At 52.9% G+C, this 24,830-nt stretch overlaps 2 protein-coding genes and 1 long non-coding RNA gene across 10 annotated transcripts; 2 read left to right on the forward strand and 1 right to left on the reverse strand.

Annotated features, from left to right (window-relative positions):
* Nucleotides 1-2,960: 2,960 nt before the first annotated feature.
* DKKL1 (dickkopf like acrosomal protein 1) lies at nucleotides 2,961-9,243 on the reverse strand. Of its 6 annotated transcripts, XR_009256135.1 has the most exons (6): nucleotides 7,882-8,016; nucleotides 7,449-7,623; nucleotides 6,748-6,888; nucleotides 6,537-6,629; nucleotides 3,436-4,445; nucleotides 2,961-3,256 (listed from the first exon to the last, which is right to left on the reverse strand). XR_009256135.1 is itself a non-coding variant. In XM_058708658.1 (5 exons), the coding sequence occupies exons 2-5, from the start codon at nucleotides 7,602-7,604 to the stop codon at nucleotides 4,134-4,136; spliced, it is 702 nt and encodes a 233-aa protein (XP_058564641.1). In that variant the 5' UTR covers nucleotides 7,605-7,623; nucleotides 9,163-9,243; the 3' UTR covers nucleotides 2,961-4,133. The 6 variants fall into 6 exon arrangements, 5 of the variants coding, with proteins under 5 accessions (XP_058564641.1, XP_058564640.1, XP_058564639.1 ...); XM_058708658.1 differs by lacking the exon at nucleotides 7,882-8,016 and adding an exon at nucleotides 9,163-9,243 and having other exon boundaries at nucleotides 2,961-4,445; XM_058708657.1 differs by lacking the exon at nucleotides 7,882-8,016 and adding an exon at nucleotides 8,701-9,114 and having other exon boundaries at nucleotides 2,961-4,445.
* On the forward strand, nucleotides 3,957-5,847 carry LOC131500000 (uncharacterized). Its single transcript, XR_009256136.1, has 2 exons — nucleotides 3,957-4,031; nucleotides 5,597-5,847. It is a non-coding gene; the product is annotated as an uncharacterized LOC131500000 (long non-coding RNA).
* Nucleotides 9,244-9,270: 27 nt separating the features above from the next.
* On the forward strand, nucleotides 9,271-24,782 carry TEAD2 (TEA domain transcription factor 2). 3 transcript variants are annotated; one of them, XM_058708645.1, is made up of 13 exons: nucleotides 9,271-9,349; nucleotides 11,027-11,264; nucleotides 11,646-11,710; nucleotides 12,148-12,210; nucleotides 13,440-13,451; nucleotides 13,676-13,783; nucleotides 13,869-13,927; nucleotides 17,138-17,202; nucleotides 18,234-18,382; nucleotides 20,948-21,121; nucleotides 22,727-22,888; nucleotides 23,570-23,722; nucleotides 24,165-24,782. In XM_058708645.1, exons 2-13 carry the CDS (start codon nucleotides 11,033-11,035, stop codon nucleotides 24,276-24,278), a joined length of 1,356 nt encoding a protein of 451 aa, XP_058564628.1. In that variant the 5' UTR covers nucleotides 9,271-9,349; nucleotides 11,027-11,032; the 3' UTR covers nucleotides 24,279-24,782. The 3 variants fall into 3 exon arrangements, with proteins under 3 accessions (XP_058564628.1, XP_058564629.1, XP_058564630.1); XM_058708646.1 differs by having other exon boundaries at nucleotides 9,289-9,389; XM_058708647.1 differs by lacking the exons at nucleotides 9,271-9,349; nucleotides 13,440-13,451 and having other exon boundaries at nucleotides 10,550-11,264.
* Nucleotides 24,783-24,830: the final 48 nt, after the last annotated feature.

Genomic DNA, 24,830 nt, shown 5'->3' on the forward strand with positions numbered 1-24,830 from the left:
AAAACACCCATATAAATATGTTAAAAAACGGGAGTATTGTCCGCAACCCAAAAACCTTATTCACACTTACTTTTAGTCATTCCTTTCCAAAGGTAACCACTTTTTTTTTTAATTTTTTTTTTAACGTTTATTTATTTTTGAGACAGAGAAAGACAGAGCATGAACAGGGGAGGAGCAGAGAGAGAGGGAGACACAGACTCTGAAGCAGGCTCCAGGCTCTGAGCTGTCAGCACAGAGCCCGATGTGGGGCTCGAACTCACAGACTGTGAGATCATGACCTGAGCAGAAGTCGGAAGCTCAACCGACTGAGCCACCCAGGTGCCCCAGGGATGTAATTGATTTTTTAAAAATGTTTATTTATTTTCAAGAGAGAAAGCCCAAGTGGGGGAGGCACGGAAAGAGAGGGGGACAGAGGATCCAAAGTAAGCTCTGAGCTGACTCCGAGATGACACCAGAGAGCCCAATGTGGGGCTGGAACCGTGAGATCATGACCTGAGTAGAAGTCGGGTGCCCAACCAACTGAGCCACTCAGGCGCCCCTATTATTATTTTTTTTTTTAATTTTTTTTTCAACGTTTTTTATTTATTTTTGGGACAGAGAGAGACAGAGCATGAACGGGGGAGGGGCAGAGAGAGAGGGAGACACAGAATCGGAAACAGGCTCCAGGCTCCGAGCCATCAGCCCAGAGCCCGACGCGGGGCTCGAACTCACGGACCGCGAGATCGTGACCTGGCTGAAGTCGGACGCTTAACCGATTGCGCCACCCAGGCGCCCCCCCTATTATTATTTTTAAGTAGGCTCAACGCCCAGCGTGGAGCACAACACAGGGCCTGAACTCACGACCTTGAGATCAAGACCTGAGCTGAGATCAAGAGTCAGACGCCTAACTGGCTGAGCTACCCACGTGCCCCCAAACTAGTTAATTCTTAAATTAAAATGTGAATATTGTAAAAATTGTACTCTTTGGCTCGCATTGTCTTCCTTTAAAGGATTTGATTTCCTTCTATCGTGCAGACAGAGTACGTATGGATAGATCACCGGGATCCACATGAGGCGGACGTGTTTTCAGTTTGCCGTTCCTGCTGGCATGCGGGCTCTCCTGTCTCTCCTAGGAAGGCTGGAGGTGTTTACTAGGTCCCTTCTCCTTAGCAGGTCCTCAAATCCCATCCTTGTTTCCTTATTACTACGAGGCTGCCGATGTCTCTTCCTGGCTCTTTAGTGCTTTGGAAGCAACTTTCTTCTTGAATTCTTGGTTTCTGCTTGATTTCTTTCGTTTTCTCTTTTTTTGAGTTTGCTTATTTATGTATGTATGTATTTATTTATTTTTAAGCCATCTCTACACCCAACGTGGAGCTCGAACTCACCACCCTGAGATCATGAGTGACAAGCTCGCTCTTCTGACTGAGCCCGCCAGGCGCCCCAGCTTCATTGCAACTTCATTTCTTGGTGTTCTCCCAGCATGGTCACAACCTAGGGGGTGGCAAATGCCTGAAGGGGATCCCGCGCAGACTGTCAGGCTCATCTCATCACATTTCTCTCGGAGATCGTGATTCTTTCTTCCTTTCTTCCTTCCTTTCTTTCTTTCTTTCTTTCTTTCTTTCTTTCTTTCTTTCTTTCTTTCTTTCTTTCTTTCTTTCTTTCTTTCTTTCTTTCTTTCTTTCTTTCTTTCTTTCATTTATTTTTTACGAGGTGGTGGGAGGGGCAGAGAGAGGGAGACAGAGGATCCAAGCAGGGCCCGATCGATCGACTGGGGGCTCCAACTCACCAACTGCGAGATCATGACCTGAGCGGAAATCAAGAGTAGGCCACTTGGGGGCGCCTGGGTGGCGCAGTCGGTTAAGCGTCCGACTTCAGCCAGGTCACGATCTCGCGGTCCGTGAGTTCGAGCCCCGCGTCGGGCTCTGGGCTGATGGCTCGGAGCCTGGCGCCTGTTTCCGATTCTGTGTCTCCCTCTCTCTCTGCCCCTCCCCCGTTCATGCTCTGTCTCTCTCTGTCCCAAAAATAAATTAAAAAAAAGCGTTGAAAAAAAAAAAAAAAAAAGAAAAAAAAGAAAAAAAAAAAGAGTAGGCCACTTGACCTACTGAGCCAGCCGGCTGCCCCTGAGACCTTGATCCTTTAACTTCCGGCTGTGTTGGTGGCTCTCTGATGCCTCCATGAGTTGTTTTTATTTCATTGCATTCAGCTTTTAGAGCTGAATTTTGGTGAGAGTCGACCACCAGCCACTCCATCCATATTGATGCTTTTTTTTTTTTTTGGAATAATCAAAAATTTAAATTTTCAGGAGTGTGCCTACCTGGCTCAGTCAGTAGAGTATGCAACTCTTTTTAAGTTTATTTTTGAAAGAGAGAGCATGGGGGTGGGGCAGGGAGAGGGGGACAGAGGATCTGAAGCAGGCTCAGCGCTGACAGCAGAGAGACTAATGTGGGGTTTGAATTTACGAACCATGAGAGCACGACCTGAGCTGAAGTCAGACACTTAACCTACTGAGCCACCCAGGCGCCCCATAGAATATGAAACTCTTGATCTCAGCATTGTGAGTTGGAGCCCCACACTGGGTGTAGAGATTATTAAAAATAAATGAATGGAACCTGTGTGGCTCAGTTGGTTAATCATCCGACTGCAGCTCAGGCCATGATCTCTTGGTTTGTGAGTTCAAGCCCTGTGTGGGGCTCTGTGCTGTCAGCACAGAGCCTGCTTGGATCTTCTGTCCCCCTCTCTGCCCTCCCCTGCTTGTGTGTATGTGTGCTCTCTGTCTCAAAAATAAACATGGGGTGGGGGTGCTGGGTGGCTCAGCTGGTTAAGCATCTGACTCTTGGTTTCGGCTCAGGTCACAATCTCACAAAACCTGTTGGGGGTTTTCCCTCCCCCTCTCTCTCTGCCCATATCCCACTCGGTCTCTCTCTCAAAAATATACTTAAAACAAATAAACATAAAAAACTAAAAATCTTTAAGGAAACCCCTCAATTTTCAAAAGAAAGTTCACTTTTATTTATGCCCATGTGTTTCTAGGCTCCTGAATGTGCTGGGTCTTTCTGTGGGGTGATCTGACTCTGAGCCTGGGCTTCAAGGGAGAAAGTTCCTCATGTCCGCATCCCCTGCAGGACTCAGCTCCAGGAAGACCCTGATGTGCCTTCTAGATGAGGGAGAGGTCTTGAGGGAGGGTTCTTGGAGGGAATAGATGTTGGGGCAAAATGGACAGGGTCTGTGAACTTCCAGGTTTGGCTGAGGCATCAGGTCTGGCCGGCAGAGATGGAGTCTGAGGTGTTGGCACAGACGGACAGGCAGAGGGACAAAGGGAGAGACAAACAGAGCAAGTCGAAGATGAAGTCAGCATGTAAGTCGAGAGTCAGGGAATGAAAAGATCAAAACGAGAGCGTGAAAATGGGCAGGTGTGGATGTTAACAAAGAGGGGCCTGGAGGTGACAGGATCCGGACCTGTGGTAGGAGAATCCTAGTCCCCAAAGATGGCCATCTTCTCCAGTTCCTGGATCCTGGGAAGTGTGCTGTCCTGGTGGGCCCGATCCAATCCTGTGAGCCCATAAAGGCAGAGAGAACTGTCTCCCGCTGGAAGAGGAGGAGAAGGCAGAAGGAAGATGGGGCAGAAGGGAGAGTCCGAAAGATTCTGGATCTGAGGTGTAGGGTACACACACAAGGACCGGAGAGAGGCTTCTAGGAGCTGAGGATGGGTGGCCCCAGGTCACAACCAGTGAGGAAGCAGGGTCCTTGGGACAACCCCAAGACTCGATTGTGCAACAATCCTCCCCTGTTGGGAACAGGAGGGCAGACAGGGCAGACAGGTGACAAGGTCAGCGACTGAGGGGATGATGGATGGGGATGGAGGGGACAGAGCTGCTCAGTGAGCAGACAGACAACGCCGGGGAGTGAGAAAACTGAGCCCTGGCGACCTTGGCGAGAGCCTGTGGCACAGCCAGATGTCGCTTTCCAGGCTAGGATTGGGGGGAGGGGGCTTGCCATGACCCAGTCGGCTGAGGCCTGGGGACAGATCCTGAAAGGAGAAAGTGCTGCTAGATGTAAGAACTTTATTTCCATATGGAGCTTGGGGTGGGGTCTGGCGGGGGGGGGGGGGGGGGGGGGGCGGTACATGCAGGTGTTCTCCAGCTCCCTCCCCACCCCTATAGCTGCTGGGAGGGCCTGAGGATGTACAGGAAGTGGGTCTTGCGGGCGGGCAGCTTTGAGTGGGAGGATCCCTGGGTCCCCTCTTGGAGGCTGTCCTCGTGGGTCCCCTCGCGGAGCCCGTCCCGGATGGCCTGCAAGCGGTGTCGCTTCTCGCTGAGCCAGCGGCCGCCCTCCCGAACATCCTGGTGGGATCTCCTGCGTGGCAGCTTCATGATCCAGAAGGCAACTCGGGGATGGGGTTCAGGGCGGAAGGTGTCGATGGCTTTAGGGACAGGCACCAGGGCCTCCTTCTCCTCTATCTTGGGCACCTGGGGAGGAGGAACAAGGAGACCTATTAAACTCCAAATGACAACCCCAGGATGCTGAGTTCCCAGCTGGCACATTCAACCCATTTTGCCCACCTACAGGGCGCTTTGGGAGTTTAAAGCTCATTTTGTGCTTTACAAAAGCACCGGGTTTACAAGTGCTTTTGCGTTAAAAATACTGAGATTTATAGACTACTCTGGGATTGAAAGCACATTTTAGAGGTTTCGAAAGCATTTTAGGATTAAACCTACTCTTAAGGTTTAGAAAGCAGTTGGAAATGTACAAATCACTTTGGGATTAAAAGCTCTTGGTTTTACTAAAGAATGACTGCAGTTGCAACGTGTGATCTTTTTTTTTTTTTTTTAATTTTGTTTATTTTGAGAGAGAGAGAGCACGCAGAGTAGGGGCAGAGAGTTGGGGGGAGAGAGAATCCCAAGCAGGCTCTACATCGTCAGTGCAGAGCCTGATGCAGGGCTTGAACTCACGAATCGTGAGATCATGACCTGAGCTGAAATCAACAATCAGATGCTTAACCGATGACTGAGCCACCCACACGCCCCACAACGTGTGATCCTTGATTGAATCCTGCATCAAAAATCAAATCGGGGGTGGGGGATGGGCTAAATGGGTGATGGCACTAAAGGAGGGCACTCATTGGGATGGGCACGGGGTGTTATATGTGTGTAAGTGATGAATCACTAAATTCTATCCCTGAAATCATTATGACACTATATGTTGACTAACTTGGATTTAAATTAAAACAAAAATCAAATCAGCCCTTATGGACAGCTTTCGGTCAACTGGGGACATTTGAATATGGACTGAATGTCTGCTTGGTCCTTGCTACTCAAAGCGTGGGCAGTGGACCAGCGGCCTCAGTAACATTGGGAGTTTGGTAGACCTACAGGTTAGCAAATTAGATGTCCAGACCTACTGAATCAGAGTCTGCATTTTTCTGAGAGGTCCTGCAGGGGATTGTTATGGGTTGACTTGTGTCTCCACTTCCCCACCTCCATTTGTGTGTTGAAGTCCTAACCCCCAGGACCTCAGAATGTGATCTTACTTGGAAACAGGTCATTGCAGATATCATTAGTTAAGACGAAGGTCGTTAGGATGGGCCCTCACCTAATATGCCTGGTATCCTTATGCAAAGGGAAATTTGGACATAGGGAGTGTACACAGGGAGAAGGCCATGTGAAAATGAAGACAGAGACAGAGGAGGGATGCTTTCTACATTTCAAGGAATGCCAAAGGTTTTCAGCAGACCACCCCGGAAACTAGAGGAGAGGCATGGAACAGATTCGTCCTCGCAGCCTCGGAAAGAACCAACCCTGATGAACACCTTGATCTTGAACTTGTAGCCTCCGGAACTGGGAAACAATAAACTTCTGTTGTTTAAGCCACCCAATCAGTGGTACTTTATTATGGCAGCCTGAGCAAACGAATGCAGGGACAATAGTGTGATTATCAGTGTTAAATTTCTTGGGTGTACAAATGGTACTGTGATATGGGGTGCCTGGGTGGCTTAGTGGATTAAGTGCCAGACTCTTGATTTCGTCTCGGGTCGTGATTTCACAGTTTGTGAGAATGAGACCACACACACACACACACACACACACACACACACACACACAAGCACTTTGTGGTTAGAATCGCCCTTAGCAGTTTACAAAGGTGAGAGACGCAAAGCATTAGGGATTCCTAAAGCACTTTGGAACGAAAAATCACATTTTGAAGTTTATGAGAGTGAGATTTCCCAAGGCCTTTGGGGTAGATTAAAAAATACTTGGAGGTTTGCAGAGTACTTTAGATAAAAGCACCCTTTGAGGTTTACAAGGGTGAAGATTAAAAGCACTTGGAATTAAAAGCCCTTCTGGGTTTACAAACTTTTCTGGGGCTTGCTATGTGAGTGGGGACATACTCTGGGGTTGTAAACCTCATTTCTGAGAGCTGGTTTGTCCATTTGACAGATGACAAAACTGAGGCCCGGAGAAAAGAAGTGCTGAACGGTCAGAGTGGGAATATTCACTCATCTTCTCCCAAACGACAGAAAATGTTCGAGCTTGGACACATTGTCCAGGGCAGGTCCTAACCTTCCAGTCACTCTCCAAATTCCCCTCTCCCGGCTCAATGGACGCCACCACCTGCTCGGAGATCAGCACCTCTCCAGTTTTGTTGTCTGTCACCTGTGAGGACAGGAGGAGTGAGAATAAAACCACTTTCTTCCTCTGCCTTCCTCCCCACAGGTACTGCAGCATGAGAGATCATGGGAGGACTCCAGGAGAGACTTCCCAGCATAGGCACCTTGTCGATCTGGAGGTGGCTAGAGAGAGTGTTGTTCCCCAGCCGGTGCTCCTGGTTCTCTTCTTGGTGGTAATTCCTGGGGAGGCCCCGGAAGTCCATGGGGGCAGAGAAGAAGCTGTCCATGCCCCGCAGAAAGTCATCCTGGGGGGGGGGGGTGGTGGAACCATTGTTCTGTTGGACCCCAAGACTCCCCAGTAAATCTGAAGCCCTGCCAGCATGCTGTTGAGGCCTTGCCCCATGTACCTCCCATCTCCTTCTCTCTCTGTCTTCTGACCTTTAGGGCCTAACCGGGTCACCTTCTGCCCCATCCCCCATCTGGCCTGTCTCTATTCTGTTCCATTACCTTCCTATTCATGCTCCCCCCTCCCCGCTCGGTCCTACAGTCTCTATGGCCCCATCCCCTTCTCCTTCCGAGTCTCCAGTCTCTGTCGCTCCAGTCTTTTGTCTCTGTCCCATCTCCCTCTCTGCTTGATTTCCTCTCTCTCTTCCTATCACTCAGTCTGCCTGTCGCTCTCTATTCATCTCTCTTTCCCTTTGATTCCCTCTCTTCCTGTCTGTCCTTTGGCCTGGCAGCAACCCGTCTTCCATTCTACCAGTCTCTCTCTCCGAACCCCTTCCATCCCTCAGTCTCCATCCTCCCCACCCCCCCTTCCCTCTTCTCTTCTTTTTACTTCTTGCTCCCAACCCTCGTCATTGCTCACTTTGAGGAACAGCCGGGTGAAGCCTTGGATTAGGCTCTGGAGGCCCAGAATACCCGAGGAGCTCTCCTGGGCATCAGCAGCGCGGATCGGTGCTGCAGCGGAGGGGGGCACCAAGGCAGAGGGGAGCAGCAGCAGCAGGACCAGAGGTTGCCACATTGTGGGGCGGGCAGGGAGGCTGTGGCAGCGGTAGGGGTCAGAGGCCCCGCCCTCCACGAGCCCCCGCCCCCTAGCAGTCACACCCCCTCTACCCAATACCCCTTTCCCGTCCGAGCCTCAGTCAATTCCCCACATCTCCCCGCTCCCCTGTCCACCCACCCTACCCCCTCCATCGCGTCGGGCCCTCCCCCTCCTCCCGGGCCCGGCTCTTCTGGCCTTACACACGGTTCTCAGTCCTTTCCTTCACCCACATTCATACCCAGATCTCACTCCTCACCTTCTCCCACGCCCTGCCCCTTCTTTTGGGCCTCGCCTTTATGCTAGACCACAGCCCGGTCACCGGACTCCCAGACCCCGGCCGTCCGTCCACGGACTGTTAAATCCGAGCAGTTCTGGTCTCGAGCCCAGGCGGGATTACCTGGAGCGTTGGATGAGCTCCGCGAGCCTTAGCCTCGCTCCTACTATCTGGCCACGCCCCCATCCGCTGACCTCACCCGCGAGCCAGGACTGCTACTGGGTGGTCACGCCCTTAAGGGCAGAGCCACGACTCTATTTGTTAGCCACACCCCCACCGTCAGACCACGCCCCTGTCGGTTGACCTGGGCCCTCAAGATCCTGTGTGGCCTGTGTTCTCGGATTTTGGCCCTCTCGCCCCCCTCCAATCTCAGATGGCCACGCCCCTTGATTTAGAGCCATGCCCCCACACCTGGGCCTTTCGTCTGTGCCCCAGATCTTGCCGCCGGGCCCCTCAGTTCCATTCTTAGGCTGCCAAATGCGTGAAAAGCCCGAGACCGAGCAGTCATTCTGGTTCACCCACTCCTTAGTTTTGCATTTATCTCTGAGTTTCTCCGTGTTCTTTCTCATCTTCTCCAAGATTTGAAACGATTACTGCCCTCCACAGAGTGCAGTGCAAGGGACGCTGAACTGGGGTCCTCTTCCGTTCCACTGAAAAGCCCCGACCTCTCTGGAAACCCAAATCCAGTCCTAAGGTCTACCTTCCAAGGAGCCCAGAATTCAGGCTCCCTTCGCCTTAGGGCCCCAGAGTTCGGACCACAGGTCCCTCTAGTTCCCTGAATGTGAACATCCGACACCTCACCTTTAAAGGACGCAGGAGGCCGGACCCTAGCTCCTCTCCGCTCAGGCACCGAGGGTCTCTCCCGGTCTTGGTCCATTAGTGTGTGTGGAGCAAGAGTCTGCATCTCCAATAAACTCTCAGTACTCTTGCCCACCTCTTCAACTCTGGTGAAGTCACAAGGAAACCCGGGTGTCCTAGAAATCAATCAAAAATCCATCTCACATACCGCAAATATGCTTAAGGCTGAAGAGAAAAGATTCTTTTGTGTTCTTATCACTTCCACGTCCCCAACACACAAATACACTGGAGGGTGGTAGCCAAAAGTCCAGGCCCCCAGACTCCTCCTCCCTCACACCCAGGTTTCTTGGCCCCCGTCAACCTCCCCTCCGAGACCTAGGAGTCCGGATCCCCCATCCGTCACCTCTCCCAGGGATACAAGCATCTGAAGCCTGAAGTTCCTACCGGGCCCAAGCTAGACTTCACCTCTCCTTTGCCAAAGCAAAAATCCTCCTGCGAACTGTCACCGTCGGATCCCTCTTCCCTGTGTCCGGCGCCCGGGCCCGCCCCCCCCCCCTCCGGTCCCTCCCACTTTTCCCAAACAAAGCTCCCGGGCAACTTTCTCCCTCGCAGCGCCCCGCCCGCCCGCGGCTCCCCAGCCCCAGGCCGGGAGGTAGGAAGGCTCCGGCGGGAGTCGGGGATCCAGCTTTGGGGTGTGTGAGTTGGGGTGGGAAGCTACGGGTTATGAGTTGCGGTGTTTGTGGGACCGTCTCGGGATTGCTTGCCGCCCTCTTTTTGCCCGGGGCCCCGAGTTTGCGCTTGTGACCGAGTCTTAGTGAGGTGTTGGAACTTTCGCCGGAGTTGGGGTGTCTGGTGATGGGTCTGAGTCTGGGATTGCGCGCTCGGGAGTGGGTGAGGGCCGGGGACTTTGGCGGGTGTGTCTGGGGGGTGTGAGTGTACGCGGCGATGTGGTTTTGAAGTGAGAAAGGACCCCGTGCGTGTTTCTGACCGAATTGGTTTCCGTGTGTCATTTGCGGGCGCCTGGTCCTCCTAATGGAGAAAGGTGGCCCCCGGGGTGGCATAGGGCGGGCTACAGTGCTTTCTGGATCTTCAGTCTTGCCTCTTCCGAAGTTTAGGCCCTGGGGCGGGAAATTAGTGGGGACCTTTCTTACCCGGCTCCTCCGTCCCTTTGTCTGGCCACATGGGGGAGAGCTGGGCTGGGATTTTGGCCTACGGGGGTCCTGAACGCCTCAGCGCCACTGGGCTCGGCCTGGGGTCTTTGTCTCGGCCTGGGCTTCAGGGTCCGAGGGAGGAGGGGGATGGGAGCCCGGACTCTGGGGTCCTGGGAAAACTGTGGAAGACGTGGAGCCGCCTGGGAGGCGGGATCTGACTGTATTGGAAAAAGTTTTTCCCTGTTCCTGGCCTCCGGAAAGTCACTGGGAACTTGAGTTGGATCCGAGCCCAAGGCGCAGGGGGAGGGGAGGGAAGGGGCGGGGCCGGGGGCCAGAGGGGAGGCGCCCTCGCCGGCCAGCCCCTCCCCTGATGGGGGTTGTGGGAAACTGGGGGAGGGGACGCCGGGGCCCTTTGTTCTGGCTCTCCTGATGGCAGGGCGCCCCTGCCCCCCAGTTTGTGGTTCTGTGGGTCTTTCCTGGTCTCGGCTTGAGTCTCTGCCCTGAGTCTCTGTCTCGCCTCTCTCTGGGTCTCTGTCCCCTCCTCTCTGGGTCTGCCCTCCTCTTTTCTCTGGGTCTCTATCTGCTCTCTCTCTGAGTGTCTCCCCCCCACCCCCACCCCCCCACTGGATCTCTGTTTCCCCCTCTCTGGGACTCTGTCTCATGCTCTCTGGGTCTCTGTCCCTCTCACTGGATCTCTGTTCCCCTCTCTGGACACCCCCCCCCCCATCTTACTATGGCCTAGGCCCCTCCTTCTTTTCTAGCAGCTGCTGTCCACATCCTAGCACCTGTTCTTGGGATGGGACTGAGAAGATCTCATCCACACCCTGGTTCCCTGCAGCTAGGCCCCGACTCCTGTCTTCTTGAAACCAGTAATCCTTACCCAAAGGTTCGGCCCTCATGGGCCCTAGGCCCTACTCTGGGGTCTTCAAGACTTCGCCACAACCCAGGCTCCCCTGGAAACACAGAGGACACTCTCACCCTCACCCTAAGCTTCCCCAGAAATCCAGCCCCTTTCTGCAGGACGTAGGGATCCCGGCTCCCAGCTTCCTTCAGACCCAGACATCCAGGCCCCCAGCCCTCGCCTCCCTCAGACCCAGCAATCTGAACTCCTAGCCCCCCCAGCCCTGAAGGCTCTCTGGGGTGGTTGGGGAACCTTGCTGAGCTCTGTGTTCCTCCAGGCCCAGATGGGGGAACCCCGGGCTGGGGCCCCCCTGGACGATGGCAGTGGCTGGACAGGAAGTGAGGAAGGAAGTGAGGAGGGCACCGGCGGCAGCGAGGGGGCTGGGGGAGATGGGGGCCCAGACGCAGAAGGTGTGTGGAGTCCAGACATCGAGCAGAGCTTCCAGGAGGCCCTGGCGATCTACCCACCATGTGGCCGGCGGAAAATCATCCTGTCTGATGAAGGCAAGATGTATGGTGAGTCCACCCCTCTCTTTTGTCTTTGGCCCCCACTGATTAATACAGATCACGACCAACATTTCTGGAGCCTTAAATGGCGTTAAGGTCCAAGCACATTGTATGCTCACAGGGACTCAGGCAGGAGCCGGCATCGCTGTTTGCACAAAGGAGGAAACTGAGGCACAGAAAGGTTCAGTGATTTGCCGAAGGTCACAGAACCAGTAGGCGGTGAAGCTGGGATTTGAGCCCAGGCGGGTCTGGCTCCAAAGCCTGAGGCGGTAACGCCTCTTCCACATGGCGGTCCCAGCTGGCTGCCATTGCTTCTGTCCCCTTCCCTGGTGTCCTGTTTGTTGGGAAGTCCCGCGAAGGTCTAACTCTGTTCCATCTTTGACTCTTCAGGTCGGAATGAACTGATTGCCCGCTACATCAAGCTGAGAACAGGGAAGACCCGAACCCGCAAACAGGTCTCAGGACTGACTTGTGGGCTTCTCTCTGGGGCGGGCTTGTCTTCTTGGGGCCATCCTACCATGGATGGGTTCAGGTTCCAGAAGGATCTGGTTCGTGTGCTTTTGTCTGTCTTGGCTGGCACCTCTGTTAGTTTGCTGTACTGTGCCTATTTTGGTATGGATTTCTTCCCAGTGTGTTAGAGAGGGAGCTGGACCGAAAGAGCCAAAGACCGGATTTGCTGGGTCTGGGGAAGATGAGTAGGGTTAATGAGAAGAGACTAGCCTCTGTGGACACATCTGTGTCAGCAAAGCACCTGCGACAGCTACCATGTTCTGTGTGTTTGTCATCTTTCATGTTCTGGTAGCTCCGGGGGGCACCTGGAGGGTGGGAAGGGAGAGGGTGTGCAAGAGACAAGTGGCGGTGGCCTGAATCCCTTCTTTGTCACTCCCCGCAGGTCTCTAGCCACATCCAGGTTCTGGCTCGAAGGAAATCAAGGGAAATCCAGTCCAAGCTCAAGGTATAGACTAAGGCAGACACCCAGAGCGAAGGGGACTGAGACCCTGAGAGAGGGGGACAGAAACCCAGAGAGAGGGGGACAGAGACCAAGGGAGAGGGGGCAGAGACCCAGAGAATGGGGGACAGAGGATCAGAAAGAGGGGACCCAGAGAGACCCAAAGAGAAAGAGGGACAGAGGTTCAGAGAGAGGGAGACAGAGACCCAGAGAGAGAGGTCAACAGAAATCCAGAGAAAGGGGGACAGAGAGAGACCCAGAGTGGGTAACAGAGAACCAGAGATGGGGACAGAGTCACACAGAGAGGTAGACAGATTGAGGAAGTAGAGATCCAGGGTGGGGGGTTCGTGGCCCAGCCAGGGGGTTGGATAGAAGCCCTGGGTGGGGAAGAGATTTGTAGAGAGAGGGGAACAGAGATTTAGCTGAGGGCAGGCAAGAAGGATAGGGTGTCAGGCCTCTCCTCTGGCTACTGCAATCTTCCCCCTCCCTCTCCTCTCCTCCTGATGGTCCCCCCTTCCCATCTTGTGCTATGAGAACCTCCTCTTCATCTCTTTCTGGTTCATCTTCCCATTTTTTTGGTCCCTGGCTGGCCTGCCTATTGTTTCCGTGTCCAGAAATCTTCACTTTGTTTGGAGATATTCACATCCCTTTTCTTCATTCTCCGGATTTCCGCTTCCCTCTTGGCCTGAGACCCTCATGTTCTCCTCCTCTGGGTGTGAGGGGTTTGGTTTTGTTTTATTTTGTTTGCGCCTCTTCCTTTGGATTTGGGGACCACCACTTCCTGTTCCTTTTTTTTTGTACCCAGAAGCCTCCCTCTCCTTTCTCTCCAGGTCTAAAAAAAAATCTTCACTTCTGGTCTTTTCTGGACCTCGCTGTCCTGTCTCTATCCTGTCCAAGCTAGGGAATGTTCGCTGCCTATTCCCTCGGGGTCTGAAATGCTCATTTCCTGTTGCCTGCATATCCGGAAACCTTGACTTCCGGCTCTTTCTTGACCTAGAAACCCTCATGCTGTGTACTGTCTTATATTCTGGGTATAGGAGCCCCTTTCCCCCTCAAGGCCTGGCCCTCTCTCCTTCCTGTTCCGTATTCATCCTTGCTCCCCCTTCCTCCCATTTTTCAGCTCAGGGTGGGGGAGCTATAGGGATTGAGAGGGCAGGAAGGTGAGAACTCAGGCCTCACTTCCTAAGTCATGTTTTCTTTCCTCCTTTGGCACCCTCCCCCACCCCCACGGGCAGGCCTTGAATGTGGTAAGTGCCCCTGCCCATCCTACCCCTCCGCTCCTTTCCCCCAGACATTCCTGAGGGGGCCAGGAGGGGCAGAGGGCTGTAGGAAGAAGGATTTGTGCCCTCCCCCAATCGCCTTGACTCCCCAACTCTGCCTCTCCCCTCGCTTGCCCTTCCCTGGCGTTGACCTACCCCTGCTGTGCCGACTGGGACTCCCCGTTAATGCGGACCCCCAACTTCTCCTCCAGGACCAGGTTTCCAAGGACAAGGCTTTCCAGACAATGGCCACCATGTCCTCAGCCCAGCTCATCTCAGCACCTTCCCTGCAGGCCAAACTGGGTCCTGCTGGTCCTCAGGTGGCTTAGGGATTGTGGGAGGGGTGGGGCTGCGGTTTCAAAAGGGGACTGACTGACTGACCCCCTTCTTTTGTCTCTTTTTCAGGCCTCTGAGCTTTTCCAATTTTGGTCAGGGGGCTCTGGGTCCCCCTGGAATGTTCCAGAGTGAGTACTTTCTGTTCTGGGTCAGCATCCCCCAGGCCTGTTTCCTCCACACAGACCTTTCTTACCCCACCTTCCAGCTCCCAACTCCTTTGTGAGCACGGATTCTGCAGCTAGCTATCTGGATTTGAATCCCAGAGAGGAGGCTGTGTGATGGTCTGGAGAATAGGATGAGGCCTGAGCTGGCACAGCGAAGGGGGACAGGACAGAGAGAGTCAGGAGGAGGGATGGGGCTGGGGCCTCATGGGCTGGGAGCCAAGGGGCAGAGGAAAGGACCGTGCCTGGGGTCTGGCTGGTGACTGGGGTTGGTGGCACAGTCCGAGATATGTGTCCTGGGGCAGGGGCAGGTTTGGGGAAGAAAGGAGCTCAGTGTGGGACTGGATGAATGTGTGGGGCCAGGAGGATGTCCACGGGGATAATGGCATCCCAGTGAGATTGTCTGGACCCCAGAGGCTCATGGGTAGGCTTGTTCCCATCCCACAGAGGTGTTCTTGGGCCTGAGGGGAGAGCAGGAGTCTTCTCTCAGAGTTGAAAGGAAGAAAATAGGTCCCCAAAGTACATGGGAATGTCTATTTTAGCCCTGAGAGAGCCCTAAGGGTGACAGAATGTGTTTCCAGCCTAGCAGAATAGAAACAGGCCCCAGAGACTCATGGGAAGTGCAGTTTTCAGCCCAGAGAGGAGCCAGTGGATCGAAGCTGGGTGTTGGTGGGGCATTGTGGCCTCAGGACAGTGACGAGTGGCGTTGAGAGTGTTGCCAGAGCGAGTGAAGTGCCATGCTGTGGCATCTGGGCTCCACGGAGAGAAGAAAGTTCCCTGGGGGGGGGGTGGGGGGGTGCTGGGACCCTGGAAAAGATCAGGACAGGTCCCCTTGGCTGAAGGAACTGCAGGTTTGCGGGAAGGGGGCTGAGCTGGAAGGAGGGGTGGGTCGGCACTGGGGTCCCACCGTTAGGGGAGCTGATAGTCAACGGGGAGACAAATGTTAACGAACTCATCACCTGCCTAAACACAGAATCGAAGAGTATGTGATATGGTGCAGAGGACTGCAACAGGTTCTGGGTTGAGGAAGAGAGTTCTGGGGGTTTCTCTGAGGAGATAACGTTGAAGGCAGGCAGAGTAGGACTTAACCAGGTGAAGAAGGGGGGTTGGGAATATTTTAGGCAGTGAAAACAGCATGTGCCAAGATCCTGAGGTCTGGTGAGTTCCAGGAAATGAGAGAAGGTATTAAGCCACCGGCCAGTCCGATGTTTATTGAGCACCTGTTAAGTGCCTGGTCCTCCGTTTAGATTGGGACGCAGCATTACATAAGTGAGACAGAATCCCTGCCTTCATGGAGCTGACGTGTTTGGAGAGGGGAGGAGACCGACAGTAAACACGTAAACAAATAAGCATTCATGCGAAAGGAATAAGTGCAGGAAGTAAAGCAGGGTGTATGTGCTCTATTTAGACAGGTGTCAAGAAGGGCCACTCTGAAGGGGTGGCGTGTGGCCAGCAGCCCTGATGACAAGAGATGAAGTCAGTGGGTAGGGTACTGGAGTTGAGATTTCAGAATTGGGATGAGTACTGGGCCAAGGGCCCTGGGAGTCGAGATCTGAAGGTCCCTGGAGTTTGTGTCTTTCTGATCCTGGTCTTTTGACTTTTTAAATTATTTATTTATTAAAAAAAATTTTTTTAATGTTTATTTTTGAGAGAGAGAGAGAGAGAGAGAGAGAGACAGAGGGTGGGCGGGGGAGGGGCAGAGAGCGAGGGAGACACAGAATCCGAAGCAGGCTCCAGGCTCTGAGCTGTCAGCACAGAGCCTGACGCCGGGCTTGAACTCATGAACCGTGAGATCATGACCTGAAGTCAGACACTCAACCTACTGAGCCACCCAGGTGCCCCTGGACTTTTAAAAAAAATTTAAGAATTTTTATTTTTTTTTAAGTGTTTGTGTATTTGTTTTTGAGAGAGAGAGAGTGTGTGTGTGCTTGAGAGTGAGTGGGGGAGGGGCAGAGAGAGAGAGAGAGAGAGAGAGAGAGAGAGAGAATCTCAAGTTGTCAGTGGAGAGCTGGATGCGGGGCTCGATTTCACGGCTGTGAGATTACAATCTGAGTTGAAATCAAGAGTCAGACGCTTAGCCGACTGAGTCCCCATTTTTATTATTTTTTCAAGATTTTATTTTTAAGTGATCTCTACACCCAATGTGGGGCTCGAACCCACAACCCCGAGATCAAGAATTGTATGCTCTGCTGACTGAGCCCTCCAGGTGCTGCTGGTCTTTTTGACTCGTGACCTCTTACTGACCTTTGACCCCAAGTGTAGTCTCCATGACCTCTGACCTTTCAATCTCACCATCATCTTCTCAGCTACCCATAGGTAATAGGTTTCTAGAGCTGTTCTGTCAGATACTACAGTCACTAGCCACAGCCTGTTATTGAATCTTCATTTAATTAAAGTTAAATTAAATGAAAAAAGTCAGTCCCTCAGGCACTCTAGCCACATTCGTGCTCAGTAGTCATGAGTCATGTGCTCAGCAGCAACGTGTGCCTGGGGGCTACCATATTGGACAGGGCAGATGTAGAGCATGTCTGTCATTGTGGAAAGTTCTATCGGACAGCACTCCTTTAGATTTTGTGGCGCTGCTTCCTCACCCCAGACTTTGGACTAACGTCCCATCTCCTGACCGTTGGTCGTTTTCTCCTACCCTCCTGACCCTCACCCTCCTCTTTCTCCACATTTCCCATTTCTTCATGTGTGTTTATTTTTGAGAGAGAGAGAGAGAGAGAGAGAGAGAGCGGGGAAGGGGCATGAGAGAGGGAGACACAGAATCTGAGGCAGACTCCAGGCTCTCGGGGGCTGTGAGGATTCAGTGAACTCTCTCTCTCTCTCTCTCTCTTTTTTTTTAATGTTTGTTTGTTTTTGAGAGAGAGAGAGAGAGAGAGCGAGCTTGAGTGAGCTGGGGAGGGGCAGAGAGAGAGGGAGGCAGAGGATCTGAAGTGGGCTCTGAGCTGACAGAAGAGAGCCTGATGTGGGGCTCGAATCCACGGGCCGCGAGATCATGGCCGGAGCTGAAGTCAGATGCTTAACCGACCGAGCCACCCAGGGGCCCCGATTCAGTGAACTCTTGCCCATAACATGCTACTATAGGGTCTGGCTTTTGGTGTCCCCGAGTAAACATTAGCCTGTATAGTTACCATCTTTCGACCTTGCTGACCCCCAGCTTCCTTTCTCCCTCAGTGTGAAGCCATTCTCACAGACGCCGTTCTCGTTGTCACTGACCCCCCCAACTACTGACCTCCCAGGTAAGAGTCTGCTCTCCACCTTCCTTGTCTCCCCGCTCTCCTCAATCCCGGCTGCCTTTCCTTCCCCTTCCATTAATCAGGAAACGCATTTCTGTATAGGTCCAGGTCTGAGGAAAGATGAGTGATAGAATTTGTAGTGGTTAATATCGTGGCCTCTGAATCTGGAGACGCTGGGTTTGTGTTCTGCCACTTGCTACCTAAAGGACGTTGAGGAGGTGTATTAGTCAAGATTCTTCCAGCTGCAAGTGGCAGACACTCAAATCAAGCTCGATGACACAAAGAAAAAGAAAAAAAAAAAGTTTGTTGGTCTAGGTAACTGATATTTCAGGAGTTGTGGCTTCAGGCATGGCTGGATCCAGGGGCTCAAGTGGTAGTGTCAGATTTGCTTGGTTCTGCTTTCCCCTGTGGTGTGTGGTGGCTTCATTGCCAGGCAGGCTCTGCCCACCTGGCAAGAAAGACGGCTTCCGGAAGTCCATGAGGCTATGGTCCTAAGAACTCACACTGGTGAAAGAGAACTCTCAGGTTCCACAGATTCATCAATTCGAAATGCTTTTGGCTGCAAGAAACAGAATGCCCAAGTTAATAGTGCCTTAAGTAATAAAGGCTTTAATGATTTCACCTAACAAGGAGTCTGGAGGTGGGGTGCTCCTGTGCTGGCTCAGCAGCTCAGCAATCTCAGACCTGGCATCTCTAGAGGTCCTTTGGCCTCTTATTGTCCCAAGATGGCTGTTGTGATTCCAGGCATCATGTCTCAAGCGGCACTTGACCAGGGCCAAAAGCTTTCTCCTCCCCAAGTTCTGTCTTTTTCATTCAGGAAGAAACTCCTTCTCAGAAGCCCCTCAGCAGATTTCCCCTAACGTCTCATTGGCCAGGACTGTGTCACATGGCCATCTCTAGTTGCAAGGGAGGCTGGGAAAGTGAGTATGTAGCTTTTTTAGCTTCTAAGCAGAGGCAGGCAAGAGAGAAGAATGCTTGATGTATTTAATACATGTTAGCAATTTTTGTTGTGCTTTTCTCTTCTCTTTCTCTAGGGTACGAGCCCCCCCAAGCCCTCTCACCCCCTGCCCTGCCCCCACCTGCCCCGTCACCCCCAGCCTGGCAGGCTCGGGCCCTGGGCACTGCCCGATTGCAGCTGGTAGAGTTCTCAGCCTTTGTGGAACCGCCGGATGCAGTCGACTCTGTGAGTGCAATTTTAGAATAGTCGCTGGCGGGGGGTGGGGGGGTGGGGGTCGGAATGCAGAGAGTTATAGGGAGGGAAAGCATAACGCGGTGGTTCTCAGACTTTAGCAGGTATCAGAGTAACATGGAGGGCTTGTGGAAACACAGACTGCTGGGCTCCACCTTCAAATTCTGATGCGGTAGAGTCTGGTGTGGGGCTTGAGAATTTGCATTTCTAACCCTCTCCCAGACATTTGTTGATGCTGCTGGTCTGGAGACCACACTTTGAGAACCACTAGCGTGGAGGGACTGGATGGTCGTGGGGTCATGGTTAGGTTGCTCAGAGAAACTCCCCAGGCCGTTGCGTGTTCACTCGGGAAACATTTTTGGGTGCCTACTGTGTGCCAGGCTTTGTGGTGGACCCTGGGAACCTGGAAAGGCAGGTCTTGTTTCTAGGCCTGAGCTTTTCCTGGGCTAGGATGGAGACAGATGCCGTATTAGTCAGGGTGGGCTGACTGTTAGAAGAAATAACCCTAAACCCTCAGGGAATGAACATCCTAGAAGTTTCTCTCTCCTGTAACGTTTCCATGTAGGTGTCCAGTAGGAGGCTTCCACACAGTGATTTCGGGAAATTCCAGGCTCCTTCCATTTTGTGGTTCTGACATTTTCTAGGGCTTCAGAATCTGCTGCTGGATTCCCTGCATCTGGCCAGCAGATGGTGGAAGGGAGAGACTCAAGAATTGTGCAGGAGGTTTTATGGATCTGGTTTGGAAGTGGCAACTATCAGGTTCTGCTCGCATCCCATTGGCCAGAATTTAGTCATGCGGCCACACCTAACTGCAAAGGAGTCTGGGAAGTGTAGTTTTGCTGCGTGAAAAGGAACAGGGGTTTGTGAACACATAGTAGTCTCTGCTACAGCCAAATAAACACCAATTGCTGTGTATGGTGGTCCTGTAAAACCCAAGTTAGATCAGGTTGAAACCCTCCCATCTCACTTGGAGCAAAGGCTAAAGTCCTCTCAGTTGCCCACAGGGCTGTGCACAATCTGACCCCCATTCCTGCTCTGTCCTCGCCTCCTGCCCTCATACCCTTGCCCACTCTGCTCTAGCCGCACTGGCTTCCATGCTCTTTCTCAAACACACCAGGCCCACTCCTGCCTCAGGACCTTTGCATCTGCTATTCTTGCCACCTGGAATATGTTTTCCTCAGATAGTTCCCACATTCTCCCTCCATTCACTCAGGCCTTTGCTTGTCTTCTCAGATTGGCTTTCCCAGACCACTTCATGGAAAATACCAGCTGCCATCACTCTTGACCTTCTTACTGTGATTTTTGGGAATTTTTTTCAAAGAAGTTGTCACTCTCTGAGATTTATATTATCTGTGGGTTGAGTTTTAAATTTTTCTTTCTTTCTCTTAAGCTGTTTTTTTTTAAAGAGTTTATTTTGAAGTAATCTCTACACCCAACGTGAGGCTCAAACTTATAACCCCAAGAGTCACATGCTCTACCGACTGAGCCAGCCAGGGACCCCTAAAATTTTCCGTCTTTGCCAGCGGACTCCATGAGGCCAGAAATTTTGCCTGGTAGCCCTAGGGGCCAGAATAGTGCCCACACAGTAGGTCTCTCAGGAGATGTCTGTTGAATGTTGAATATGTGCTGGGATAGGGGAGGCTCAAGTTTTTGTGGGTGTACCAAGGAGTCATTCTGCCTGGGAAGTTAGTGAAGGCTTCCTTGAGATGACAACAGTTCAGTTTGGCTTTGAGGGTTACATGGGAGTATACCACGTGCAGAACTTTATGTTCCAGAAAGAGCATGAAGTTCGCAGGAAAACAAATAATTGAATATGGTGGGGGCTGGTGAGGCTGCCGATAGGTGGGCAGGTGCTGGTTCTGGAGGACGTGGCATTGCCAAGCTAAGGGACCCAGACTTTCTCCTGAGTGTGATGGAGAACCATAGAAAAGAGAGGTCCCATCTGATTGATCAAGCGAGGCTTTCAGGAAGAGGTAGATTTGCATAGTCTTGGGCCTTGGAAGATGGAGGGAGGACTTGTATTGAAAGAGAAGATGGGGGAAGGTAGGAGAATTTCAGAATACGGATAAGAAGTGATAAGAATGGAGAGATGGGGAGTCTTGATCTGGGCTGTGTGGATTCTATCCATCCATGCATCCATCTTTCCATCCATTGACTGAACATTTGTGAGCATCTATTTGTGAGAGCCTCCAGGTTGGGGGGTGTGGGCTTTGTCCTGGGTGCTCTGGGGAGCCACGGAAAGGCTGTGAGCAGGGGAGGTCCAGGGCTCTGGGAGTCTGTAAGGGATGACCTGGAGAGTAGAGATCGGAGGCTGGGAGGCCAGGGAGGAGGCTGGGGTGAGAGTGGGAGAGGACAGGGCAGTGGGGATGGAGAGCAGGGGACAGGGCTTGGGGACTGAAATATTGGGGGGCAGAAGAGAATGGTGACAGTTCTGGGGAGTCAGGCCCAGCATCTGGGTGGACGGTGTGAAACAGCTAGTGGGTTGCTGGGGGTACAGTATGGGATGGGCTTGAGCAAGTGAGCATCTGTCACTCCTCATTCATGGCCGACCCTTCTCAGTACCAGAGGCACCTGTTTGTACACATCAGCCAGCACTGCCCCAGCCCTGGAGCGCCCCCCCTCGAGAGTGTGGACGTCCGGCAGATCTATGACAAATTCCCTGAGAAAAAGGGTGGCCTGCGGGAGCTGTACGATCGCGGGCCCCCTCACGCCTTCTTCTTGGTCAAGTTCTGGGTGAGTTCTGCCACCAAAAGAAAAGCGCTCACAAATCACGTGGCCTCTGGCTCTAAGGGAGACAAGCTCAGGCCTTACCAGTCCCCATGGCTCAGAGTGTCAGCCCCCTTGTAACAAGGAACACAGAGGAATTTTATCCCCAGGCCAGGAATGGATAGGACCCGTGCAGGCGTAGGGAGAGGACTTGGACCTCCCCGGGTCCCACTAGACTTTGCCACAACCAGTGGTGTGACTGATGTGGACTTAGGGATTGGCTTGCAACCTTCCAGACTTCCCTGCACCCCACCTGACCACGTGAAGCCTTGTTGCTAAGGGATGGTTCCCGTCCCTTAGCAAATAAGAGTCATGGAATTTGGTCTCTAAACAGAGGACAGACCCTAGCAGACCCTGTTGTTAGAGAATGGTCTTGAGGAAGTGACTGATGGAACTGGAAGGGGCTTTGTGAAGGCATTTATTTATTTAACAGTCATTTATTGAGCACTTACTATATATAGGCCCTATGCCAAGTGCTATGTATGTAATCATGAATAAGAGGGTCCATCTTGGGTCTTTCTTAGGCCCATCTGGTTTGGTGTTCACTATAATGGCTGATGTTATAGGGGCCCAATAAACATCGTGGATGTTTAGGGGGTGTTAACTCTTGTTAACCAGAGCTGTGGCATGATCTAGCCTCCTAGAAGGAAGCCTGCCGAGGGCTTGAAGTTCATGAGCTTTGCATGATTATAAAGTGTTCTACTGTGTAGTGGCCCAAGGCGGCTCTGGGGATGTGCTGCCGAGGTCTTAGACGTGTTAGGACTTGAGACAGGCCTTATCAGGTCCCAGATCAGGAGAACGATCCCTAGGAAGCCCAGCAGGGGTTGCAGGGGTGCCGCTGGGAAGGCTGGGAGTAGCCATTGTCAGGGTGATGGATGGAGTCAGGGCCCTGAGGAGAGGACTAAACCACCTCAGAGAGTGACCTGGTCAGGTCAGCAGCTGAGGTTAGGAAGAAGAAGAGGTGTGCTTCCCAAAAAGGTGCCCAAGGAACTCAGGCCACTGGTGTGATGAGGTTTTAGGCTTCGTTGGGCCCTACTTGGCCTAATTAATGGACTGTCTGCCCCCTAAGCTGAGGATTGGCTGAAAGGGCCTGGGAGAGTGTTCTGGAAAGGAGTCTGGCTTCCCCAGGCCCCTTTGCTAGGGAGTAGCCACTTGCCTTAGCGCCCAGGGCCACGAAGTAACTCCCTCTGTGAGGGCGTCTCTGGTTGCTAGGGAGTAGCTGGCTCCATAGTAACCAGAGGTTTGGAAGGGGCTAACCTCTTGAGTTGGGGGCTCCAAGAGAAGAAAGTTGAATTCCAGGGCTCCTTTGTTGGGGGTGGAGTTACTGGAGAGAGAGTTATTGGACCATTTTAGGAAGCCAGACTTCTCCCATACTGATGGAAGGGTGGGTGTGTTCCAGAAACAGGCTCATGGAGAAGCAGGGACCTTGAATGCTAAGGAAGAGAGGTGGGCAAATGCAGGGCTATGGGGGGGAACCAGGCCATGGGGCAGAGTTCCCACTTTAGAGGCGTCCCCACCATTTACAGGGAACTTCCTCTCCAACTCACCTGTGCCTCCCTCCCCATCCCCCAGGCGGACCTGAACTGGGGCCCTAGTGGCGAAGAGGTAGGGGCCGGCGGCAGCAGTGGTGGTTTCTATGGAGTGAGCAGCCAGTACGAGAGCCTGGAGCACATGACCCTCACCTGTTCCTCCAAGGTCTGCTCCTTTGGCAAGCAGGTGGTGGAGAAGGTGGAGGTGAGGCTGGAGGGATAGAATTCCGGGCGGGTGAGCACCCAGCCACCTGGCACTTTGGGGGTGCAATAGCTCACGCACTTGAGTGTCTGTGTGGTGGGGTGGGGGTGGGGGTGGGGGAGTGTTTTATCCTCTTTGGGGACTTAATGCACGGGCTGGGAGCTAATACTGAAATCCAAAGTTGCATGTAGGGGTTACTTTGAAGGCTCAAAGGTTACATGTGGTACAGAGATTTATAGTTGCTAAGATTCAGAAGGTTCTTAGGGATATGGAGGAATCTGCAGGGCAAGGAGGTTCAGGGGCCACACTTAGGGATTGCTGAGGACTTGAGGGGTCTTGAACTCAGAGGTCATATAGAGTCTGGAGACCTGGTGGAGGGGTCTTTGGAGGATGTGAGGGTATCTGAGGGCCTGGAGGTTGGTGCAGTTCAGAGGTCATTGAGGCTTCAGAGCACAGTTTTGAGAGGCTGGAGGGGTCCCTGGTTTGCAGGCTCAGTGATCCCAAGTTGGAAACCTGAGGGTTCAGGTCCCATCTCGGGTCACCATGGATGGAGCAATGGGAAAATGACCGCGGTGGGGAGTGGGCATGGCATCGGAGGGGCACAGAGTGGGGCTCAGTTCCTGGGGTGACCCCTGTGTCTCTCAGTCACCGTCCTCCCTACTCTGCGCCCCCATCCTGGTTCAGACGGAGCGTGCCCAGCTGGAGGACGGGAGGTTTGTGTACCGCCTGCTGCGCTCACCCATGTGTGAGTACCTGGTGAATTTCTTGCACAAACTTCGGCAGCTGCCCGAGCGCTATATGATGAACAGTGTCCTGGAGAACTTCACCATCCTCCAGGTGATGCACTGGGGCTGGGCCGGAGCCGGGGCGCTGATGTGGTGGGGAGTGCCCACGACAGACCCTCAGCCTGGGGACCCTGACACAGGGGGATCCCTCCTCATGGGAGAAACTGACCTCGAGGACATCCCGTGGTGGATCCTCAGTTTAAGGGACCTCCTCCATAGGGAACTTAACCTTAGCTCAGGGAACATGATCCGGTGGGACTCCTTTACCTCTGATATGCCATCTCATGTGAGTCCCCTCACTGCCAACAGTCGAATGAAGAAACTGACATGTCAGGCATCCCTTCTCCCTACTCCCTAGGGAATGTGATAAGGTGGGGACCTCTTCCCTGGGTATCCCATGGCACCTTGGGGAGGGCACAGTGGTCCCCACTCTCCCTCTTTGTTTTGTTTTTGTTTTCTGCATAAACCCTCCTTTCTCTTGGCCTCCTTGGCAGGTGGTAACAAACCGAGACACCCAGGAGCTGCTGCTCTGCACCGCCTACGTCTTTGAGGTCTCCACCAGCGAGCGGGGGGCCCAGCACCACATTTACCGTCTGGTCAGGGACTGAAAGGGGACCCCAAAAGTGGCTCATGCCCGGAATACCCTCCTTCCAGGAAGGACCCCCAGCTTTCTTCATGCTTATTTGGGGAGGGGGCGCTGATCCCTGTTAGAGGGGACCTTACAAAGCTGGGTGGCAAGCTGGAAGGTTGGATCCTGATATTGGGACTTCACAGTGGTGTCTGAAAGGACAGATCACTCCAGAGCATGGGGACTGGGGACAGGAGTGAGACAACCCTGAGGTATAGCACTGGTTTCTCAGTCTCTTAACAGGTGCCCTCCCCCAACTTGGTTCTGGATGTTTTGGAGGGGGGGGGGCTTTGATATGGTTTGTCCCTCTGTCTTTCAGCACACCCCCATCTCCCTTTCCCAGCCTGCCTCTCCTTACCACCCTCACCCTGTGACCTTAAGATCAAGATCGAATATTGAAGGTTAACCCTTTCTGTGCCGGAGCAGAGCCAGGTGGGCCCTGGAAATATTTTTTTTAATATAACAAGAGATATTTATAAGTGGGTATTAGGGTTGTGACTTTTTCTCAGCTGGGCAAGCAGTGGGGTGAGTC

This window comes from Neofelis nebulosa, chromosome 17 (genome assembly GCF_028018385.1).
Source record: "Neofelis nebulosa isolate mNeoNeb1 chromosome 17, mNeoNeb1.pri, whole genome shotgun sequence".
Lineage (NCBI taxonomy): Eukaryota > Metazoa > Chordata > Mammalia > Carnivora > Felidae > Neofelis > Neofelis nebulosa.

Bases quoted from the DNA above. Each gene is read 5' to 3' on its own strand.
- TEAD2 (XM_058708645.1), top strand. From the start codon at position 11,033: ATGGGGGAACCCCGGGCTGGGGCCCCCCTGGACGATGGCAGTGGCTGG. The intron at 21,122-22,726 runs GTGAGTTCTGCC...CCCATCCCCCAG, and splicing joins TCTTCTTGGTCAAGTTCTGG to GCGGACCTGAACTGGGGCCC. The intron at 22,889-23,569 runs GTGAGGCTGGAG...ATCCTGGTTCAG, and splicing joins AGGTGGTGGAGAAGGTGGAG to ACGGAGCGTGCCCAGCTGGA.
- DKKL1 (XM_058708658.1), bottom strand. From the start codon at position 7,604: ATGTGGCAACCTCTGGTCCTGCTGCTGCTGCTCCCCTCTGCCTTGGTG. The intron at 6,889-7,448 runs GTGAGCAATGAC...CCCCCCCCCCAG, and splicing joins TCACCCGGCTGTTCCTCAAA to GATGACTTTCTGCGGGGCAT. The intron at 4,446-6,536 runs GTTAGGACCTGC...CCTCCTCCCCAG, and splicing joins ATTTGGAGAGTGACTGGAAG to GTGCCCAAGATAGAGGAGAA.